The 22159-nt window shown below is 41.6% G+C and overlaps 1 protein-coding gene across 6 annotated transcripts in view; it reads left to right on the forward strand.

Annotated features, from left to right (window-relative positions):
- PARD3 (par-3 family cell polarity regulator) overlaps positions 1–22159 on the forward strand; it is a 563676-nt gene that overhangs the window by 98627 nt on the left and 442890 nt on the right. For all 6 annotated transcript variants that reach the window (XM_083704625.1, XM_083704626.1, XM_083704622.1 and 3 more), the window contains one exon: positions 13623–13724. Coding sequence is in view for 4 of the 6 variants with exons in the window: in XM_083704622.1 (XP_083560748.1) it covers positions 13623–13724 (102 nt within the window). In the remaining 2 variants the exon portion in view is untranslated. The remainder of the gene's footprint in view (positions 1–13622; positions 13725–22159) is intronic.

The following is a 22159-nucleotide window of genomic DNA, read 5'->3' on the forward strand; positions in this document are numbered from 1 at the left end:
CCTCAGAATTCTTTGTGAGAAGCCATGACGGTTTAAAGTGGTACCAAAGTTCTTTAAATGTATGGCATGAATGTGGCCTAAGTTTGTCATCCAAACAGACTCGTCCTCCCACTAAGCTGTAGCTGTGAATTTGGGGGGAGGGACATTGAACAGAAATAAGATGGATTTATTTCAAGTCAGTCCAGTCTCAATTTCCCTTGCCCCATTCACCATCTTTAGAGATGTAAACTGTTTGTTTAAGAGCTAGAATTACATGCATGAAACAGACAGAGTTGCTATAAATCATGCCAAAACTATTAATGAATGTTGTCTAGTGTTAAGTATGACATGTCTTTAAAAAATAGTTCCAGATGTTCCTCACTGCACATTCTCATTGCAGGGTCTGGGCAAGATGTGTAGTCAGCATGTCTATGTCTTCCCCCCAAACTTTGTGTTTACATAATCTTCAGCCAAGATGTAGAACTATGCCACTGCTGATGCCAAACCATCATTTGACATTACATCTGAACCATCTCAGATGATGTCTGCCCTCCCTAGAAGTAATTGGGCCGGAAACATGAAGAGTGAATTTTCTTGTCCCCAGGAAAAGAATTAGAGAATAAATAGACTTGCCACTTGGTTGCTAGCCTGTGAGAGTTTGTGGCCTTTGCTTGCCAAATGAAATTAAGCAGCTGGAATTGTGGCTTTTTGCTATTAAAACGACATCCAAGAGCAGCTAGTTAATTGACCATGACTGTCATTTTCAATTGAGTGGCTTGGGACTGTATCTTTTAGCCTGGTAGTAGCTAAAATGGGCTAATGACCAATTCATGTTGTTCAGCACCAGAAAATGAATAGGCACTAATTTTTGTCATGAGCATTGGGGTGGTCGTTTAATGTAATTTGAGAGATTAAAAAATAAATCAGTATTGCTGGAAAATGTTCCATGGAGGAAGGAATTAGCATAATGTTCTGCCACATAAATTTCTGTTCGTATTCGGCAGCTATCTTTCTTTCTTTCTTTTTTAATTCACAAGAGTGCTCCGTTTCTGTGCAAATGTCATTTGTTGCCTGGAAAAGTGTTCTAAATGACTATGTGGAAGAATTTAGGGTTACTGGAATGAAGCAAACACTTTTTGAACTGTGACACGGGGGTTCCTACTTGATCCTGCTGTCAGATTTCATTTCTGTTGCTAATTTCTTCAGCTTTCATAAATTTTCATTGATGTAGAAAAGGAATGGGAAACCCATGAGCCTCCAGACATTTCAGAACTAGAGCTCCCATCATCCCTGACCGTTGGGCCATGCTGGCTGGAACTGATGGAGCTGGAGTCCACCAACCTCTGGAGGGCCACAGATCTCTGATATATATTTTAAGTTATTGAGCACATGCTTTTAGAATTGATCCATTAAGTTAGCTTTGTTGGCCCTTAAGAAAAATTATAAAACCCTATTTATCTTCAAGAATCTAATATGTGTTGGCAAAGTCACTTAAATAATGTAGATGGAATCCAGAGACAAAAATGCTGATAACGTTACATTACTGAGGAAACATAACAAAACAATGTATAATTTGAGGAGATATACACAGAGAGATTTTGGTCTTTCCTAGGCATTGCTTGGCTCTTCATATCAAAATTTAATAATCTTCAACATAATATGATGGTGATGAGGCTAGTGGTTATGAAGGTGAGGACCTCTTTAATCTCTTGTGACCTGGCAATGGAATAGGGTCCCATGATATGGTCTGAGGGTACATGAGGTTGCCACCTTCCTGATGCTGAGCAGGTCTGGGTCTGATCAGTACCTGGATGGAAGACTTCAAGGTTCCATGATGGGAGAAAAGTAGGGTGTAAATGTAAATGTAAATAAAATAAATAAATGCCCTCCCAAAAGAGGCTCAATTGATACCCTAACACTACTATTTTTTAGGGTTCAGTTTAAAATGTTTTCATTCTCTCGGTCATTTTAGGACCTCATTTTAACTGTTCCACAAACTTTTCCAGTCTGCTCTTTTATGGTATATTTTATTGCTTTTTAAATTGATACACACCACCCATGTGCATGGTGCTTTTTGAGATACAAGAGGACAGATTCCTGCTGTGAGGAGCTTAGAATCTAAAATTCAGCATGGGAAACAGCGAAAGAAAGGAATTGGAAGTTGAAGCAAGGACTGAACAGGAAAGTGATACATGGTTGTTTCAAGTTGCATATTCTTAGGTGGAGTTACAGTTGGCTGTTTTGCATGTTTGTTGTAGCTGCTGTGGCAGCCATAATGGGATAAGATTTTATGAGGGATGGTCTGCAAATATCTTGAATATGAGGGCTGACTAGGGGTGTGCTGCCACACAGTAATTTTTGCTTGTCAGTTGGGAAGCCGTTACTGCTAACAGTGTGCTCCTCTCCTGCAAACAAAGAACACACATTACACATTATATTGCAAACCCATTCAGCCTTATTTTGTCACCTTGTAGTTTTGGGACTCCATTGAGAAACCTCACAGAAAGCACTGTAACATGATTACTCTGAATCTGCTGTTTTCCCCCACCCCCAAAAGTCTCCCAGCTGCTGAGTTTTTGTTAGTTAGTTGCTTGATTACATTTCTCTAACTGAAATCCTGGAAGGCATGCCTTCTGAATGAGATGTAATTCAACCTCTAGTGTTTGTTGTTTCTGGGTTGTTGGACTGAAGAAAGTAATAGGAATCCAACTTGTACAATAAAAGCTGTGTCTTTTCCCACCTTAACAAACAACCCGAATGCTTGCTTTGGCTGTTCCTTTGAGCACAACATGCATGGAAAAATATGATTATTAGCAAATTAACAAAAGGGATGCTTGCTTTTTTTAAGAGAGGAAAATGGACATATTGGATTCCCTCCTTCCTTTGCACTGGTTATAATTCCAGGTCCTCCAACATTATGTTCCAAATGACTTAAAATCAGGGCAGAAGATACAGAGCAGATTTCTCACCCTTTCATAAATCCAGGCCTCTGGGAAGCATATCACTGGGTTTTTCCCCCAGCTCAAACCTAGCCTCCTATGCTCAGTACCACAAATGCAATGACCACCTAGCTAAATGGGCTATTATAATAATATATATATTTTAAAATATGAAAAAAATTCTTTGTTTACAAAAGTGCATGCACTGTCTTTCTTCAGGTTGTGTTTGCTACAGATCAGTTACATTTGTTGTGAAACATATGCAGTATAGGGCCCATTTCCTACATTCCTACATTCATTCTTTTCAGCAGTTCTTCCACTGGTATTTCTTTTCTGTGGTTCCTTACTGACTGCCCACTCCTGGCATGCTAAAAGCAACCACGAAAGGCATGCCTTGCTATTGAGGAAATAAGTGCCCTCAGTGTGGTGGGCCTTGTAATGGCTGAGGGTGCGATTACATAAGAACATTTATGTAAGGACCCTGCCGAAAGGCCATCTAGTGCAGTATCCTGTTCTCATAGTGGCCAGCCAATTGCTCATGGGAAGCCTGCAAACAGAACCTAAGTGCAACATCAACTAGCAATTCCCAGCAACTGGGATGGAGGTAGTCGTTGGTGGCCTTATCATCTGACTAATCTGATCACCTCTTACAAGTAGTTCAGGAATCAGGATACATTCCCAATTCAAGACAGGTAAAACAAAGTGCTTCTTTCCACAGTGCATAGTTAAACTATGGAATTCACTCCCACAGGAATTCTCACCCAAGAAAGCTTGTTTGACCCAGTGGCGTAGCGTGGGGGGTGCAGGGGGGCCCGGCCGCAACATCTGGGGGGTAGGGTTAGGGGGCGCAAATCCACGGGCTAGGGGGCGCAAATTACTTGCCTTGCCCCGGGTGCTGACAACCCACCCTATGCCACTGGCTTGACCCCCACTTTGATGGCATATTGGTCTGATATCTAGCAATGACCATCTGGTTTTGACATGCTTTTGATTTACAGAATCACTTGCTTATCTCATCCTTATCTGTACATTCCTTTGCAGCGCTGTTCTTGTCATTTGCGGCTGATTCTGTTGCTCTGTGTCTTGCTTTCTATTTATATATTCTTTGCAGGACAGAAAGGCAGGATAAAAATAGTTTATTAATAAAATGTGTGCTTAGAATTGGTTTGATTTCAGTGCAGCTTAAGAGCTGTTCTGCCCTATTACACAGATTGATGTAGCTGGCAAGGATGGTAGATTCATGGTCTGTACCACTTCAGATTGCAGATGGGGATGTATGTATCACATTTTAAATATTTTCCCTACAGAAAAAGCTCCCTGAGTGTACTGTCTGAGCACTGGGGTGAAAGGGACTTTGGTAAAGTTTTTGCTTTGTTGAGAATATTTTCTACACATAGGAAGTTTCTTATGAGTCTCCTACCTGCAGTCTGAGGTCTTACACATTGGAAAGCACATTTTTTTCTGTGTAATCTATAGATTCCCTTCCCTTAGATTCCCTTCAATAAAAAAAGGAAAACAACTAATAAACATTAGGGGATTTTAATTCAGGACGCCTGAAGTGTTGCGAGCTGCTGATTCAGAGTTCCATATGCTGAGTTGCTGCTGCTCACATAAGAACTGTTTCAGTCTTTTAAGTATAAGCTATCACTTTAGCTCTGTTCAAACAGTGCTCTCTGCTGGCCTTCCTGTAGGGACCTTTTGAAACATATTAGCCTTACACAAATGTACTGTGAAATCCTTTGTGTTTGTGATGTTGACACTGTGATCATAAAGATATAAATCCTTGTTACTAACATTTAGGCATACACAAAGAAGCAGGGCTTTTTAAAGTTTACAGTGTCATGAAAAAAAAACTGCTTGGGAAGTTTTAGGAATCTTTTCTTCTGAGCATTAAGATATGCTGACGTTTCTCCTGTCTGAGAAGGTTAGATGACATAGTGTTGAATTAAAATATTCCCAAAGAGCTACAGTTTGGCTGTGCCTTGTCATATGATGTTGTTGTTGTTGTTGTTTAGTCGTTTAGTCGTGTCCGACTCTTCGACTAAACTTCATTGTAAAGAAGAGGCTTTCAGGTGATATCCAGCTAAGTCATTTTCAGATTAGACCCATTTGAAATGGTTACTGAAGTTTGCTGATTTCAAGGGGGTCAACTCTAGCTAGTGTTGGATACCACTCTCTGTATTGTCTACGTTTTCAGAGACAAGAGGAAGATTCTGTTTCATTTTTGTTGTTAACAGAAGAATACTGCAGTATCTGTTTTATTATTTAATGCTATCATTTCCTCAGGATTGCTTGGTGAAATAAAGAGCACATAACCATGATAAGTGCTGTTCATGGTTTGTTGCCTTAATCAGAGAAAGGCTGTGTTCACATGCAGTGCTAAACCACAGTTAAGCACTATGTGTGATAGTGAGCTTCAAGCTTTTGTGTTCTTCTTCTCCCTTCCCCTCAAAATCCTGAGGCCCGCATATCTAAACTGTTGTTTAACTTTATATATGAATCAGATCATACAGCAAAGCTATGATTTAGCTCACTGCACTAAGCAGTGCTTGTGTTGAGAGACACCAGTGACATGTGTTTGCTATCTTGAAACAGGCTGGAGAAGTGGCAAAAAGTGCCTTTGATGTGGCTTGCATGGTGCAGACATGTTGCTTAACCACAGTTAATGCAAACTCACTCCAAGCAGCAGTTTCCACCTTGGATTTTTGCAGTCCTTGATCATGGTTTCCATATTTAGATGCAGCACTTAGCCATGGTGAAGAAAAGCAAACCAAAGTCGCACATTATTTTATGGGTAAGAAGACCATGGGTCTTTACATTACTCTTTTACCATCAAGTGAGGAAGTTTTATAGCCAGGTTGGCTTTGTGTTTGAATGAATTTCCTTGAAATGTTTTTAGTTTTACTTCTACATTTCTTGAAGTCACTGAGTAGTTGGCCTGCAATATTTGTGTTGGAGGTGAGATTATTTCTGTATAGGTAGCAAAATATTTATTTCGTAGAAATCTCTGAGGAGCATGCCATAAACCTGTAAAATGTTTACAACCTTTAGGTGTAAACTTGGCTTCCTTGAAGTCCATAGATAAGTACATTGCTTTAGTCTGTCAGTTGCGAAATACTTTAAGCCAGTTTCAGAATGTCATCAAAGGGGAAAATGTAGCTGGGTGTAAGCAGGAAATAAGAGACTTCACTTGTTTTTACTTGTGGGGTGTAGCTAAGTGATCATATTGTTGTGCTGTTTTATGCAGTTTCCTGATAAACTGGCCAGTCTTCTTACACACTGTGTAAGCTGAATATAAAGCAGCGGATATAGATCTTATAATTATAACTTCCCAATATATCAGGTTAAAAAGTATGCATCGTCTTACAGGTGCATATGCATTATACTTACAGCCTCATCCAAAAGTTATTGAAAATGTAACATTTAGAGCAAGGATAGCCAACGTGGTGGCTTCCTGATGCTGTTGGACTACAGTTCCCATAATTCCTGACTATTGGCCATGCTGGTTGGGGCTGACTGGAGTTGCAGTCCAAACCATCTGGAGGACACTCCATTCGTAGCCCCTCATTTGGAGGTTTAGACTATGAGGTCGGGTGTGGTGAACCTTTGGCCCTCCAGATATTGCTCATCTACAAGTCCCACTCACTGATCCTGGCCTTCGTCCGTGCTTGCTAGGATTCATGGAAATTAAGAACATAAGATGCACCTGTTGGATCAGGCCAATGGCCCATCTAGTCCAGCATCCTATTCGCACAGTGACCAACCAGATGCCTTGTGGGAAACTCTCAAATAAGAACTGAGCCCAAGAGTACTCTCCCTTCCTGTAGTTTCCAGAAGCTGGTATTCAGAAGCATCACTGCCTCTGAAGGTGGAGGCAGAGCATAGCTATCATGGCTAGTAGTGACTGATAACCAGACCTCTTTTAAAGCCACCCAAGTTGGTGGCCATAACTGCCTCCTGTGGAAGTGAGTTCCATAGTTTAACTATGCAGTGCATGAAGAAGTACTTTCTTTTATTTGTCCTGAATCTTCCTCCATTCAGCTGTCCATGAGTTTTAGTGTTATGAGAGAGGGAGAAAAAATGTTTCTGCCCACTTTCTCCTTGCATAAACTTGTATCATGTTTGACTTTTCTCTATAAACAGCCTTTCACAAGGAAGTCATTCCACCCCTTGATATTATTGATTGCCCTTTTCTGCACCTTTTCCACTTCTACCATACACTTTTTGAAGGAAGGTGATCAGAACTTTACACAATATTCCATTTGTGGGAGCACCATAATTTGTATAATGGTATTATGATATTGGCAGTTCTTTTTTCAGTTCATTATTCAATGATCCATAGTAGGGAATTTACCTTAAGTTTGAAAATCACTGGCAATGCAGGATTTGGTGGAAGAATAAGGCTATTGCTTTGAAGGAGAAAATAAGAACATTTTTCATCACTAGACAGCTGTTGAATGCAAGAAAATTGATATTACAGTGGTACCTTGGGTTACATACACTTCAGGTTACATACGCTTCAGGTTACAGACTCCGCTAACCCAGAAATAGTACCTCGGGTTAAGAACTTTGCTTCAGAATGAGAACAGAAATCGTGCACCGGTGGCGCGGCAGCAGTGGGAGGCCCCATTAGCTAAAGTGGTGCTTCAGGTTAAGAACAGTTTCAGGTTAAGAACGGACCTCCGGAACGAATTAAGTACTTAACCCAAGGTACCACTGTATTTTTGTACCTACTTACGAGATCCTACAGTAATAGAAGCTGCTGTCAAACTTGTTTAGGGTGTTCCTTGCCTTGTCTTGCTGACCTACTGTTTTATGTAATACCTTTGCTGAACAGGAAGAGTCGCAAGAGGCTTGCCTCTAGCTGCTGGAGAATGGCATATAGGGATTTTTTTATGGTTGTGGTTGTGAAATAGAAAGAGAGCCTGTCTCCTTTTCTAATATTCTTTCAGGAAGGCAACAATGCCTGTTACAAATTCGAAAGGCATTTGAGAGCAATGCGGGTTTTAACAAGGACACATTTAAATGTAAGGCTTCTTTTGAAGATAGGTTTCAAGTGTTGCACTGATAAGAATCAAGTGTTAGGTTCAAAGTGCTGTCCACACAGTACTTCACTCTTTCCCAGTCTGGCACTTTCCAAACATTGTTGGACTACACTCCCCCCCCCACCCAGCCGCAGCTTGCATGAAAAGATGAAGGAAGTTGTAGTCTACAACATCTGGAGGGTGGCATATGGAAGATCTTCCAGCAGGCAATAAAATGCTGTTAGTTACTGGTTGTCAGCATCACTACCTGTTTTCCAGAAGGATCATTGTGGTTTGTGATTTGAGGATTCTGTATTTTCATCCTCTGATCAGTGGCCATATCCAGGGAAAGGGGAATTGGTGTACCTCTGTCATGGCACCTGGTTTAACCTTTCAGCCGACACTACTTGTTTATATTTACAAGTGTTCTGGTGCCAGACAATACTGCAAAACTATGCAGGTTCTCTAGTAGATATCAACAAATAACTGAATGCCTTGCTGAAAGTGCAAATACCATCTTGTTGTGGTCCTCACCTCTATTTCTCTGCTAGTATTTTCATTATGCTTATGGAGTATTTAGGACTTTCTTGTAGCAGTTGAGGTATATTGTAAAACAGAATAATAATCACTTTTTGCATGTCACTCCCAAGTTTAATGGTGACATTGAAGTTCACCCAACTGGAGATTCCTGTCTTGCTTTTCTTTCTGATCTTCCTAATATTTGATTGCTGTGTAATGGGGTAAAGCAGGAACTGATGTTGCAGAAAAAGTTGTGTTTGCTAGTAATTTTTTAATATCAGCTCCATTGTCACCATAGGCAGCTGGGCATGGAGGAAGCTGGCGTGTGAATCTCAGCCTTACTGTACTGGAGCCAGAGTTATAAATAGAGGAAGCTGACTTACATGGTGTCCAAGCCACTGGTCCACCTAGCTTAGTACTGTCTATGCTAACTGACAGTGACTCTCCCAAGATTTCAGGCAGGATTCTCTCCCAGTTCTACCTGGAGATGACGGGAATTCAACATGGGACATTATATTTGCAGGAGTTATGGCACTTTCTCAAATTGGATGGAGAACTTAGGGCAAATGCACTGTTAGGGTCAATCAAAAGGCAAATTCAGTTTCCCGAGACTTTCAAATACTTCTGCACACTGAGTAGGTCTTGTGCCACTGCATGACATCTCCATGCCTCAATCCTTGTGACTAGAACTAGGCAGTGTTTCTCTAGTCATGAGTTTGCTCAACTAGAAGTGGACTGTAGACCATCAAACAGTTTATGCCACAATAAAACTGTCAGTCTCGGCGCTGCTAGACTTTTTGTTCAACAAAAACATGTCGTGGGTACTTATACTTTGTGGACACTAAAAATGAGGTTGTCATTTGGTAGTTAGATAAGAGGCTAGAAGTCATCTAAGTTTTATTTAACAAGATTTATATACTGCTTAATCAACAAAGATTAGCAGTATACATAAAACAATATGATGTATTCATTTTAAAAATACCGATAAAATAAATGTTGAAGTATAGACACATGCACTCCCCCCCACCAGTTTTAAAACAAATGTATATGATAAAATTATATTTGCAAATCCTCATGTTGACTGGTTATTTTTATTTCATGCACCACTATCAAGATGTCAACTAATTGTGCTACATATATGCATAAACCACATGCACACATAGTGCTGTTTATGTTCAAAACCTTCCTGCCCGTAGGTGGAATTAGCAAAGCTTCTATAAATATAAACTTTTGTGCAATGTATGAACTATGAAGGAGCAGCACAACCATGTCTTGGCTAATGAGATTAAAATAAGATAGTTTTACTTTCTAATGGGTTTTCTTTCTGAGCATGAAATCAAAGTGTGTCCTCCCTCCCTCTGCCAGTTGTGCTGCCAAAAGTGATGTGATTGGGTGGGGAAAGTATGCACTTAGTACAACGTAGCTTGAGTAGTAGTTTGCAGGATGTTGTTTTCAAACAGCAGAGGGAGTGTAGCAGCAAAGCAATGGGCAGGGCAAGAACACGAAAACACCCAGTATGTAGATTTTGATGAAAAAAGAAAGGAAGGAGAAAATGCAGAAAACTTTAGTGACTTCCATTAAAGAGGAGCCTTGTCAATATTTTTTTTCTTTGCTATGCTGGCAGCAACATAATTGACCTAATAATTATTTGGGATATATTTTCCTCCAGCAGTTTTCACACTTCCTTTCAACAGTTACTTTTAACCCTGGTTAACTCTACATTTCATTTATTGTGTAGAACTTGGGGTAGCCACCAAATGTACACTTAATAAGAATGCAGTTTTTAACAGGTGTACCTGTACAATTATATTTTCAAACATCTGGTTGTCATCATTCACACTCCTTGTTGGTGTATGCTTAAGAACAAAGGTTAGCTTCCCATATTTTAAAAGTGTGTGCATTGACTCTTCAGAGTCGTGTGGAACAGAATAATGCCGACGAGGCAGAAAACTGTTTTAGTCTGCTGCATAGGTTCTATATAGATTCTGCTAGATATTTTGAAGTGTAACTTCCACCCCTCGTTTTATATATTGCCTATTTGTTGATGATCTATAAGAACTAAGAGTTCTACTACTCATTATCCATCTCAGGGACCTGGTGACTTCCCACTTTGCAGAATGCTGTGCTTGACTGACATTACATGCATAAGTTATCACTGTTAAATTTCAGTGACCTGAAAGGGCAGAGGAGGGAATAGAACCACGGGAAATGGTGATCCATGGCATGCAAATTAAGCATCCAACTTGCACATGCTTTAACATCATACAAAAGGCCTCAAGATCAAGCCAAGGTATCTGCATATAAGGCCGAAATGTCTCCTGCCTGAAATTTTGGAAGGGTGCTGCCAGTCCGTGTTGACAGTACTGAGCTAGTTTGGACCGATAGTCTGACTCAATATAGGATGACTTCCTTTGTTCCTATGTATCATTGGGAAGCAGGGAATGGAAGAGTTACAAACGAAAGGTTGTGACTGTGACAACATGTTCGGAAACTTTTGAGCATGGAATGGGGAAAAAAGATGAAATTATTCTAACAGTTTTCAAGCAGCAATCTTCAACAAATCTGAATAGGAATTAAGATTGAGGTTGAATCCTGACAAGACAGAAGTACTGTTTTTGGGGGGCAGGAGGTGGGCACGTGTGGAGTACTCCCTGGTCCTGGATGGGGTAACTGTGTCCCTGAAGGGCCAGGTGCGCAGCCTGGGAGTCACTTTGGACTTGCAGGTGTCCATGGAGGCACAGGTCAGTTCTGTGTCCAGGGCATTTGTTTATCAGCTTCATCTGGTACACAGGCTGAGACCCTATCTGCCCGTGTACTGACTCGCCAGAGTGCTGCATGCTCTGGTTATCTCTTGCTTGGACTACTGAAATGTGTTCTACGTGGGGCTACCTTTGAAGGTGACCCAGAAACTACAACTAATCCAGAATGCGGCAGCTAGACTGGTGACTGGGAGCAGCCGCTGAGACCACATAACACCAGTCTTGAAAGACCTACATTGGCTCCCAGTACATTTCTGAGCACAATTCAAAGTGTTGGTGCTGACTTTTAAAGCCCTAAACGGCCTTGGTCCAGTATACCTGAAGGAGCGTTTCCACCCCCATCATTCTACCCAGACACTGAGGTCCAGCACCGAGGGCCTTCTGGCAGTTCTCTTACTGCAAGAAGCCAAGTTACAGGGAACCAGACAGAGGGCCTTCTCAGTAGTGGCACCCGCCCTGCGGAACGCCCTCCCACCAGATGTCAAAGAGAACAACAACTCCCAGACTTTTAGAAGACATCTGAAGGCAGCCCTGTTTAAGGAAGCTTTTAATGTTTGATGGATTACTGTATTTTAATGTTTTGTTGGAAGTCACCCAGAGTGGCTGGGGAAGCCCAGCCAGATGGGCGGGGTATAAATTATTATTATTATTATTATTATTATTATTATTATTATTATTATTATTAATTATCCCCTGGAAATGAATGGAACTTCTTTCCAACTTAACGTACTACCATACATACCAGGAGAGTTTGTAGCTTAACTGTCACGGTTGCAATCTGACTGTCAAGCAAGATAAAACTAGTAAGCAAATGGATAGTTGGCACACAGCTTGTACGAAAACTGTTGCCATGAAAGCTGAAGATTAATTATACCCCTCCCATTGCAGCTATATAGGAACATTCCTGGATTCATATGCTTCAAGATTAGGCCTCCTGGAACCTTAGTTGACCGAACGAGTTCAAAAGCTTCTTCTGTCTTAAACCAAAACAAATTCTGCCTATCCCTGATGCAGATCAGTGGAAAGCTGTGCAGGGCATGTCCTAATATTGGCTCCAAGCACAACAGGTTTGTGATTAACCGTTCAAGAATGTTTTAGTTGCTCATTTGCTATAGTCGTAACAATGCCCTTGGCTCAGTACCACCTGCTCTCTCCATGACAGAGTTTGCAATTGATTCATCTAGGGTAAACAAAGCACACTTGTAATAAATGAACTGCAAACCAGAGTGAAGACTTGGGTCTCTGTCTACTCGACATTCCGTGTCCATGCTCTGGTCATCTCTTGTCTAGAAGAGATTACTGAATCTCCTGTTTCTTTGCTGTTTCTCCAGTCATGTTCTAACTTGCTTGGTTGATTGAGAAATGTGTCTCCTATGTAAGGTTCTTTTTCTGACTTAGTCCAGCAGCTAAGGCCTTGCAACTGTCCATTTTAACCTCTTCTGATAGCTACCTGTCAGTCTGCATTGACTTCAAACTCCTTGTCCTTGGCTGCACTCCAAAATGAGTGTTTATATGTGATTATAAGAGAGTCATTTGTGTAAGGGGAGTTTCCTTTGTGCTGGTTCCCACCATCCAGTTGGTGGGTATTGTTGAGTTAGAAATGGTTCAGAAAACGTCAACCAAAATGATCAAGGGGATGGAGTTGCAGTGAAGAAAGGCTGCAGTGTTTCAGACCTTTTAGTATAGAGAAAAAGTGAGTAAGAGGTGACATGATAGAAGTTTATAAAATCTTGCATGGCATGGAGAAGGTGGATAGTGAAAAGTCCCACCCCCCCATAACACTAGAATTCATGGGCATCCAATGAAGCTTTTATGGTGCACCTGTGGAACAGTGGCCTGTTGGAGTCAGAGGATTGGACCAGCTAGCCCTGCCCATGAACCATAAGGACTTAGCTGTGGCTCATTTCCAGGGAACAAGGCTATTTGTGGGGTGCAATGAGGGTGAGGGCACACCCCCATCAGTGATTGTTGTGGATGGCTTCACTCCTGGGTGAGAGATTGGAGCAGCCAAGGTGGGCAGGCTGTGAGTTAACCTGGCTTCCAAGTGAGAGATGGATTGTTGGGGAGTTGTATTTGTGTTGAGAGCATGAATGAAGGTCACAAATGTGAAGTATTTGATGATTTTGCTATTTCATATTGCCTTCTTGTAGTCATTGCACTTCCTGCATCATTCTTTTATGTTATTCCACCTTGGGCCAAACAGAAGCAAACAAACAAACTAATATGGTGCTGATTTAAATGGACCAATAGTCTGAATACATAGAGGGCAAGTTGACATTTGGTTTTTCATTGGCAGGGAGATTTTGAGTGTGTGAGGAGGGGACACCTTCAGACAGGCTGTAGTTGTGGAGTTACCAACCGTGGAATAATTTCTTGTTTATTATGCTTTTTTTGGTTTGCAGGATCCAAACTACTGGATACAGGTGCATCGTCTGGAACATGGTGATGGGGGAATCCTTGACCGTGATGACATTCTCTGTGATGTTGCTGACGATAAAGACAGAGTGAGTATAAATGCTTGGAAGATTGTTCTATATAAGCACCCAGAAGCTTTCACTCATGGTATTCACTGTATAGCTAGAGTACAAAAGGAAAGATGGGATAGAAAGGACATTTTGCAAGGTTTGAAACAAATAATTTTGGGATATGAAAGAAATCATTTCACATATTTATGGCAGTGCTAGTCCTAATTGCAAATCAGAGTGAGCCTTGGGTCATCAGATGGTGTATGACCACAAACCTCATAATCCCCAGGCAGCATGGTCAATGTTCAGGAATGGGAGTTGCAATCCACCCCCATCTGGAGGCCCAAGGTTGAGGAAAGCTGGGATAGACTGTGGGAGACAAACAAAAAATTCCAGTATTGTCACCGTAGCACACTCAAATAATTTGAAGGCAAGAATTAAATTAAGCAAGAAAGTATACTTAGTTGAAACATGAGAGTGTTGCGTGTTAAGATCTTTTTAAAGGCATAACAGTCCTAAAGACCCTGTGGAATGTATCTCCTCCTTTAACAGGAATGTGGCCCTGGTCAGTATCTGGTTTTACTAGAAAAAGGTGGAGGCCCTTTCTCATACCTCAAAGTGGACTGAAAGCAAGTCTCATTGATACAGCCAACCACTCCCTCCACACACCTCTCTTGACTCCAAAACAGCCATTGGGAGGGGATGTGAGGAGTCAGATGACACACTCTAGTGGGTAGATTTGGCTGTGAGGCCTCCATTTGTCAGTCCTTTCTGTAATGAAGTGGATTAAACTTCTAAAAAGGCGGCGGGGTGTGTGTGTGTATTCTGAAAAGATTGTACAGGCAGAACTCTCTTAAGATGCATGTAACTCTCCCCCCCCCCCCCCAATTTTACTGTGTGGCTTTTACATTTTTAAAGGTAACTTGTCATTGCTCATGGTATCCCAAAGACTTGAGCATATTTGAGGTTTTGTTCTTCTAGGACAACTTTTAATACTGACACTGTGTGTGGGTTACAGATAGGTAGCCGTGTTGGTCTGCCATAGTCAAAACAAAAAAAATTCCTTCCAGTAGCACCTTAAAGACCAACAGTGTGTGGGTATTTTTATGTCAACAGTTTATGGCTCACAGCTCTTGACTGCTGCATTAAACAGGCAACCTCATTACTGTATTACAATAGTAAATGCTATTGTGTCTGTGTCAGCGGGTGAGATACCTGTCCGACAACTGAAGATGATCTCCCCCCACCCCCACTCCTCATTCTCCCAAGTTCTCTTCCCTTTCTTGTGATGACAGTCTCTCAAGTTGTTGGCACTGTGTTCATGGGGATGTTGCAATCACTCACAGTCATTGTAGAACTGCTGGATTGCCTTGAATTGGTCATTTGAGTCTCCTTGCTTGTTTCTGCCAAATGCTTCTGCCCATAGTGTTTGCCAACGGCATACCTTTCTACACCCACTTGGAGTATAGCTGGCTTTTGATGCTTAGCCATTCTTTCCCCTTGTCATGAATGGTTTTCATTGTACATTGTTAAACCTTCTCTATTTATAGCTCAGTCAACTTGGTATTGTGTCCTTTGGCCTGGCACGCTCTCAGGCGGGGTATTTGAACATGTGCTTTTGAGGATCTGTTTAAGGGCTACTGCACATACAAGTTGGAGTCCTAAATGTGCAGGGGCTCCTTGTGTCCCCACCCCCACCCCCATAAAGGGGAATGCTTAGCTCAGAATGGTTTCTTGCTGTATTTATGTTCAACTCAGAATGCCTTTCAATTCTCTTTATTTTCGGCTCAGAATGGTTTTCGGTTGTCTTCCGGTGAATAGAGTAAGCTGGAGAAGGGGCAGAGTTCTCTGGTCACAGCTCCTGATATCTGGTCCTGTTATTTTGCTGCAGTTGTTTTCAGTATATGGAGGGGGAGTTGATAATGACAGCCCACTAAGATCTATGAGAAAGCTAAAGCAGATTAGAAAGGAGAGAGACCCACATATGTCTAGCATAATCTTGAACCTTCCTTTGGAAAAAGATGGGCTATGCATTCATTCTAGTAAGGAACAAAACACTATAACCTCCAGTCTGTCTTTGTATGAACAAAGCCAAATTTTCATTTCCTTATAACATTTTGTAAGCTGGTCACAGGTTCTTGTTGAATTAAGTTCTACTGAAGAGTAGACCCATTGAAATTAATGAACCTAAGCCATGTCCATGAACTTCAGTATGTCTAGAAGTGAATCCCACCTGATAGTCTAGGACCTGGTTGTGAGGTATTGGATTTTCTCTAGCCCTTGTGCCATCATAGGCCCTTGGCTATTCTTCCATGAGCTGCAGAAAGTTTTATGGCACTAAACTCTAGAAATGTTTTTGTATTGGTTTTATGTCATATCCACACTAGCATAACCTTTTGAGGGCCTTTCTGGAAGGTCAGACTCCTCGGCGATCAGTTGCTCATTGAATTCAGATTTGCTTTTGCGTTTCCAGATCAGGCAAAGCGTAGGTGATCTTTGTACAGTGCAAACATTTCCTAATAGTTGTCTCTTTCTGTTGTAGAGCGATATAGAAGAGATACATTTTCCTAAAGGGTTGGTGTGTGCTTTAAAACAATGTTGTTATTCTTTCATCAGTGTTTAAAATTAGTGTTTCTATTGCTACATTCATGTTTGAACTGTAAAAAGAATAACTATGAAAGAGTAAGTTAAGGATGTGATTGAACAAAATGCCCCCTCTCCCCCCAAAATCTGTGGCAAAGTAGCTTGCACAGGCATCTTAGAAGAAGAAGAAGAAGAAGAAGAAGAAGAAGAAGAAGAAGAAGAAGAGGAGGAGGAGGAGGAGTTTGGATTTGATATCCCGCCTTTCACTCCCCTTCAGGAGTCTCAAAGCGGCTAACAACCTCCTTTCCCTTCCTCCCCCACAACAAACACTCTGTGAAGTGAGTGGGGCTGAGAGACTTCACAGAAGTGTGACTGGCCCAAGGTCACCCAGCAGCTGCATGTGGAGGAGCGGAGACACGAACCCGGTTCCCCAGATTATGTGACTGCCGCTCTTAACCACTACACCACACTGGAAGTTGTGCTGACATGGTGGAGGGGCTTTAACTAATTGGTAGAGCACCTGCAACGCATGTAGGAAGTCCCAGGTCCAATCTCTAGTATCTACAATTAGTCAATTGAAACCCTAGAGAGCTACTTCCTGTCATTGTGTAGGCAATACTGAGCTTGATGGGCCCAATGACCCGATTCAGGATAAGGCAGCTTCTTTATTTCCTATGAGTGGTTTGTGTGTACTGATGAAAGAAATCTTAAAAGGTTATAACTCTGAATAAATGAGCTTGAAAACTGTGTACAAGAATTGTACTCAGCATCACTTCAAGAGTCTCTTGGAGTTTATTCAAAACCACGATAACACAGGAAGCTCGGGTAAAATGTATACCACAGATGAGGAAGTCAGGCCAAGAAGATGGCCTTGTGGTTGTCTAGCACAATCAGGGAAGCCGTAGTAGGCAAGAGCACTTCCTTTAAAAAGTAGAAGTGCTTTCCCAAGAAAGGAAAATGAAAAAGCTTCTTAAACTCTGGAAAAAGTGGTACATGTTTTCATGCAAAAAGCAATGCTGCATTCTAGAGGACAGTATTGCTACCAATGTTAAACAAAGATCTATGAGGGAGGAACTAAATTGTTAGATAATAGATGGGAGAGCACTGTAGTTTTTTAAGGGTACTGGGAATAGTAGCTCAAGGGCAAACTATGAGGTGAAAACTATAGTTCCCATGATTTTTTGGTAGGTCCCCCCCCCTTATGTTATCTGAGGGCAAGATGTGACATTCTGTGGCAAATTGACAAATTAATAAAGAACTTTAAATGTGAAACTTCTGATATTCTAAACAGAAATAGGCGACTCGCCTCTACAGTTTGCTGCCTTAACAGAGGGTTGGCGGGTAGCTTATTAATGCCATTAAAAAAAAATATTTCCTTTATAATTTGATGGAAAATCTCCATTATAGATGGAGGGTTCTAGCCAACTGAATTCCACTCAGTGAAGATATGTTGAAAGCAATGGATCTAAGTTATGTCTTTTAATTTCAGCAGGGTCTGGGCCCTATATACGACTAACATTGGGTACAACTCTGAATTACAAAGCATTTAGTTGGGCTTGCTCAGCTGCCATTTTATGTTGAAGTGACTCAAGAGGTCCATTGGGTGGCTGCACAGCTATAAGGAGATGTGACATAATGTAAAAACGTACCTTCCCTGATTTGGCACATGCTGAAAGACTTTGAAGGTGCTTGTGCAATGTGAGGCAGCAAGCCTTTCTCTAGCTTCTCTGCGAGTGTGATGATTTGAATAGATATGGATATGCAGAGTAGGGAGATGGTGTGCTTTCTCCTGCTGGCATAAACATAAGTCAGTGCAAAGCCATATCAGATTTGTACTGGCCTGTTTAGGAATTATTCTGCTGGTATGCGGCTGGTACTGACGGCAGAGTGTGTCCCTCCCTGCCATAATGTGCAATTATTTCAGCAATTATTATGCTATTTGTTACCACTCCCTCTCCCCTCACCCTGGTAAACCTTTACCTCTCTGATGCTTGAAAGAAGACTCTGATAATAATTTTTAAATGTATTTTTTTTAATGAGCTGGTACATCATAGGGGCTAGGAGTTTGTGCTTCGGGTCAAGGAGTTCAAATCTTAAATAGCCTACTGTTCAGAACTTAGCCAAATTTGAACATGATGATAACCAGACTTTCTGGCTAATTGTGATGGGTGATTGGGTGGCATGCACAAGCACACCAGTCACTCTGAATAAAGCACAATAAACCAGAAAATCTGTCATACTGTTACAAGCAAATGTGACTTCACCCTCTCTCAGCTTTATCTCCCCCCCCCCCGCAATCTCTGTAATATGGGAATAATAGTTCTCATCTACTTTACAGGGTTGTTATAAGAATTATAACCAAATAATGTATGTGAAGCACTTTGAACACTTCAAAGCACTATAATGGAGAATAAACATGTTCCCCATTTATCGTTGTAACAGCTCCCTTTGTGGTCTGTTGTGCTACGGTTGCTAAAGGCTGTCAGCTATTCGTTTCCTCACCTTTTGCTTAGGAATATAGAAATGATGTCAACTGTGTTTGCAGTCACCTGTTTTCCAGTGGAGAAGCATAAATTCCTTCGCTTGGCTTCCCATCCCTTAATATTCAGTCAGCATTTTTGCTCCCTTATAACTCTTCATCTCTTATTTATGCACTTGGGAGTGCCGAGATGCAAAGCAAGGCGATGAGGGGGTAAGAAAGCGGAGGTGTCTAGACCAGATTTCCACATCAGTACGTCAGCGTTGCTGCCCTTGATTTGTGAGGTTGTTTGTCCTGCCTTGTACTCCTGCTTTGCAAAACAGATTAGGGTGCTATCTTCTTCTTGTTGACCAGGCACATCCTCTGCAAAAACTTGCAGAAAGGAAGCCCAAGGAATTTTGTTGTGTGCTTTTGTTTTGAGAACTGTAGGTGGTGGGGACGAGAAGTTCATTTTAGTAGATCAGTGCTGAACTGGAGTTCATAAAACATTCATTGCACAGAGCCATGTTAAGTGATCAAATTGCTGCTGAAATTTCCAGCGAGATAACAAATTGCTTTATGTGCAGAACCCCATTTTAAAGCTCTGCAAGGGTTCTTTATCCGTTTAATTAATGTCTGGCTGCTATTTGCCTGGCTGTAGAAAATGCAGGGTTTAAGCAGCTGAAGCGCTGTGAGCGGGGTGTGGGGTGTGGGGGAGAGACGATTGAAGGAAGTACAGTAAAGCAGCTGGAGATGAGGCTAGAGTATTTTACATATTGGTGGCCTGATTCTTTTTTTTAATTTCCCTTGACCCTCTCAGACTTCTATTTACACAGATGTAAGTCCTGCTGAACTCAATCAGCAGCAAGTGATTGAGGTGAGCAAAAGAAAGCTGACCTCTTTCCCCCTGTAGCCTCTATTAGGAATCTGATTCATAATGCCGTATGTAGCTTGTGCCATTTGTTTCTAAAGCTCCTCATTGTAAGTCTGAATTGCTTCTAAAACACAGTACAGTCATGCCATATGTGTTGATGACCGGGAGAGCAGAAGCTTTCATGGTCCAATCTGCTGCAGTGGTAATTGCTGTTTGAATTACATTTTGTAGCAATGTTATGAGCATTGCTCATGTTCTTCCACCAGCATTTCCCAGCTGTTTAGTAGTGAGGGAGAGGTCCTTTGCACATGCTCAGAGGCATCCATCTTTATTATTTCACCTGTTTGTGGGCTCCAGAATCAAACTGAACCCCCTGAGCCCTGTGTGATCAGCTTATGCTTATGCCTTCTTTGAATGTTCATCTATAGGGGGAGGGGTCATAGCTCAGTGGTTTCTGTGTTGCTTGCAGAAAGTCCTAGGTTTAATCCCTGGCATCTCCAGGTAGGAAATCCTGCCTGCAGTCCTGGAGAACTGTTGCTTATCAGTGCATAGTGCATACTGAGCTAAATGGACCAATGGTGTCTGCCTCTGTATAAGGCAACTTCCTATGTTTGCATTATTCCCATCCATCCCTGGAATGTCTAATGAATGATTCAGATATAGAATAGCAGATGACCCTCTGCTGGGGATGGAACACCTCTGAGGCCTAGATTTGCCATTAATGTAAAGGTGCTCCTGCATGCATTTCTTCCTGTTCATGTTCTCTGATATGCTCACATAGCTGTCTTCTGGTTTTACTTTCTCTCTCTGTTGTCTTCCCACATTCTTTCTGTAAAATTGTTCCTTCCTTGGAGCAGAGATTTCTTTGTTTGTTGTGGCTATGTCATAAAGCATTGTGCTATTGCCATCATCATAATGTATGGTTATTTCAAATTAGAGCTGATGATTGGACTGCTTTCAAGTAGCAAAGGACATTTCATTACTTTAGAGCAAGGGTGCAGAACATTTTTCAATCCAAGGATAACTATATCTCAAGTCCAGCCTCCTGGGGGTCGAGCCAAAACAAAAATGCGTAGTGCCAAAGCCCGGTGGGTGGAGCTAAATCAAGCAGTACCACCCAGCATGCTCTAAATCATATGCAGTACCCCTCATACATAAGGGACGTGGGTGGCACTGTGGTCTAAACCACTGAACCTTTTGGGCTTGCTGATCAGAAGGTTGGCAGTTCAAATCCCTGCGACGGGGTGAGCTCCCGTTGCTTGGTCCTAGCTCCTGCCCACCTAGCAGTTCAAAAGAACTTCAAAGTGCAAGTAGATAAATAGGTACCACTCTGTTGGGAAGGTAAGCAGTGTTTCCATGCACTGCTCTGGTTTGCCACATGACCCGGAAGCTGTCTGCGAACAAACGCCAGCTCCCTCGGCCTATAGAGCGAGATGAGCGCACAACCCCAGAGTCATCCGTGACTGGACCTAACGGTCAGGGGTACCTTTACCCTTACCTTTACCCCTCACACATACAAAATATACATCTCTATATGCTTACGTAGTGTGACTGCATTCACATCTTACAGCACATGGAATGCACAGTTTTCTGTCATATTATGCTTTCGTCTCAAATAGCCGACATGGCACTCTTCAGACATTTTAACAACAACTCTCATCAGCCCCATGCAATGTGGCCAGTGGTAAGAGGTGTTGGGAATTCTAGGACAAAAAAAACAGAGAGAGTACAATGTTAGCTACCCCACTCTGGTCAATAAGGCTGTTAGTGCTACTGTAGGTGCTGCCATCTGGAATAATGTATGGCTTTGACTCATTAGGCTTTTGACTTGGTGCAATTATTTGGTGAAACAAGCAGCATTTTAGAAATAATTATTTGGTGAAACAATAGGCATTTTAGAAATAATCTGTGTGCCAGTCATTAACTATGTTAGAAAAGAGATCTGCAAAATACAATGGTAAAACAGCTGTTTTATTTAAAGTGACATTTGAAGCTGTGTTGGAGTCAGTTTAAAAGGATGATTTGAGGAATGATAGCATTTGCACAGAACACTAGGTTTATGAGAATGAGCTGCATCGATCCTAGGGTTACACAATTCCCCCGGCCCAGTATAGCCATGAAGTGTCTGGAAGCTCTCACTCACGTTTTAGACTAAGCATAACTTGTGACATCTGAATTCAGACTAATTGGTTGGTTTTAACTATGGTTAGTAGAAACAAGTTTAAACCATATGTTGTGAAGCTGGCTTGTTTTCCCTAAGCAAAGGGGTTGGACCTGACTCTAAAGTATGGTTCATCTAAAAGAGGCCCAGATGTCTCCTGTCTTATGGACACACTAGCAGAGAAGGGAGGAAGTATATGAGCCTGGGGCTTGCTGCATGTAATGCTACATTATGGTTTAGTGTTGCATGTGAACTGGTTCAGTATCTCAGGAAATGTAGGTTTTTGATCATTTTTCTGTTTGTCCTCTTGCAGTATAACCTGAATACAAGGTAGAAAACATTGTTGTTATTATTAGGCATTTCAAAGGTTGTGAAATTTTTGATGCTGGAGGAATTCT

The sequence above is a fragment of the Podarcis gaigeae genome (assembly GCF_964106915.1).
Source record: "Podarcis gaigeae genome assembly, chromosome: 12".
NCBI lineage: Eukaryota > Metazoa > Chordata > Lepidosauria > Squamata > Lacertidae > Podarcis > Podarcis gaigeae.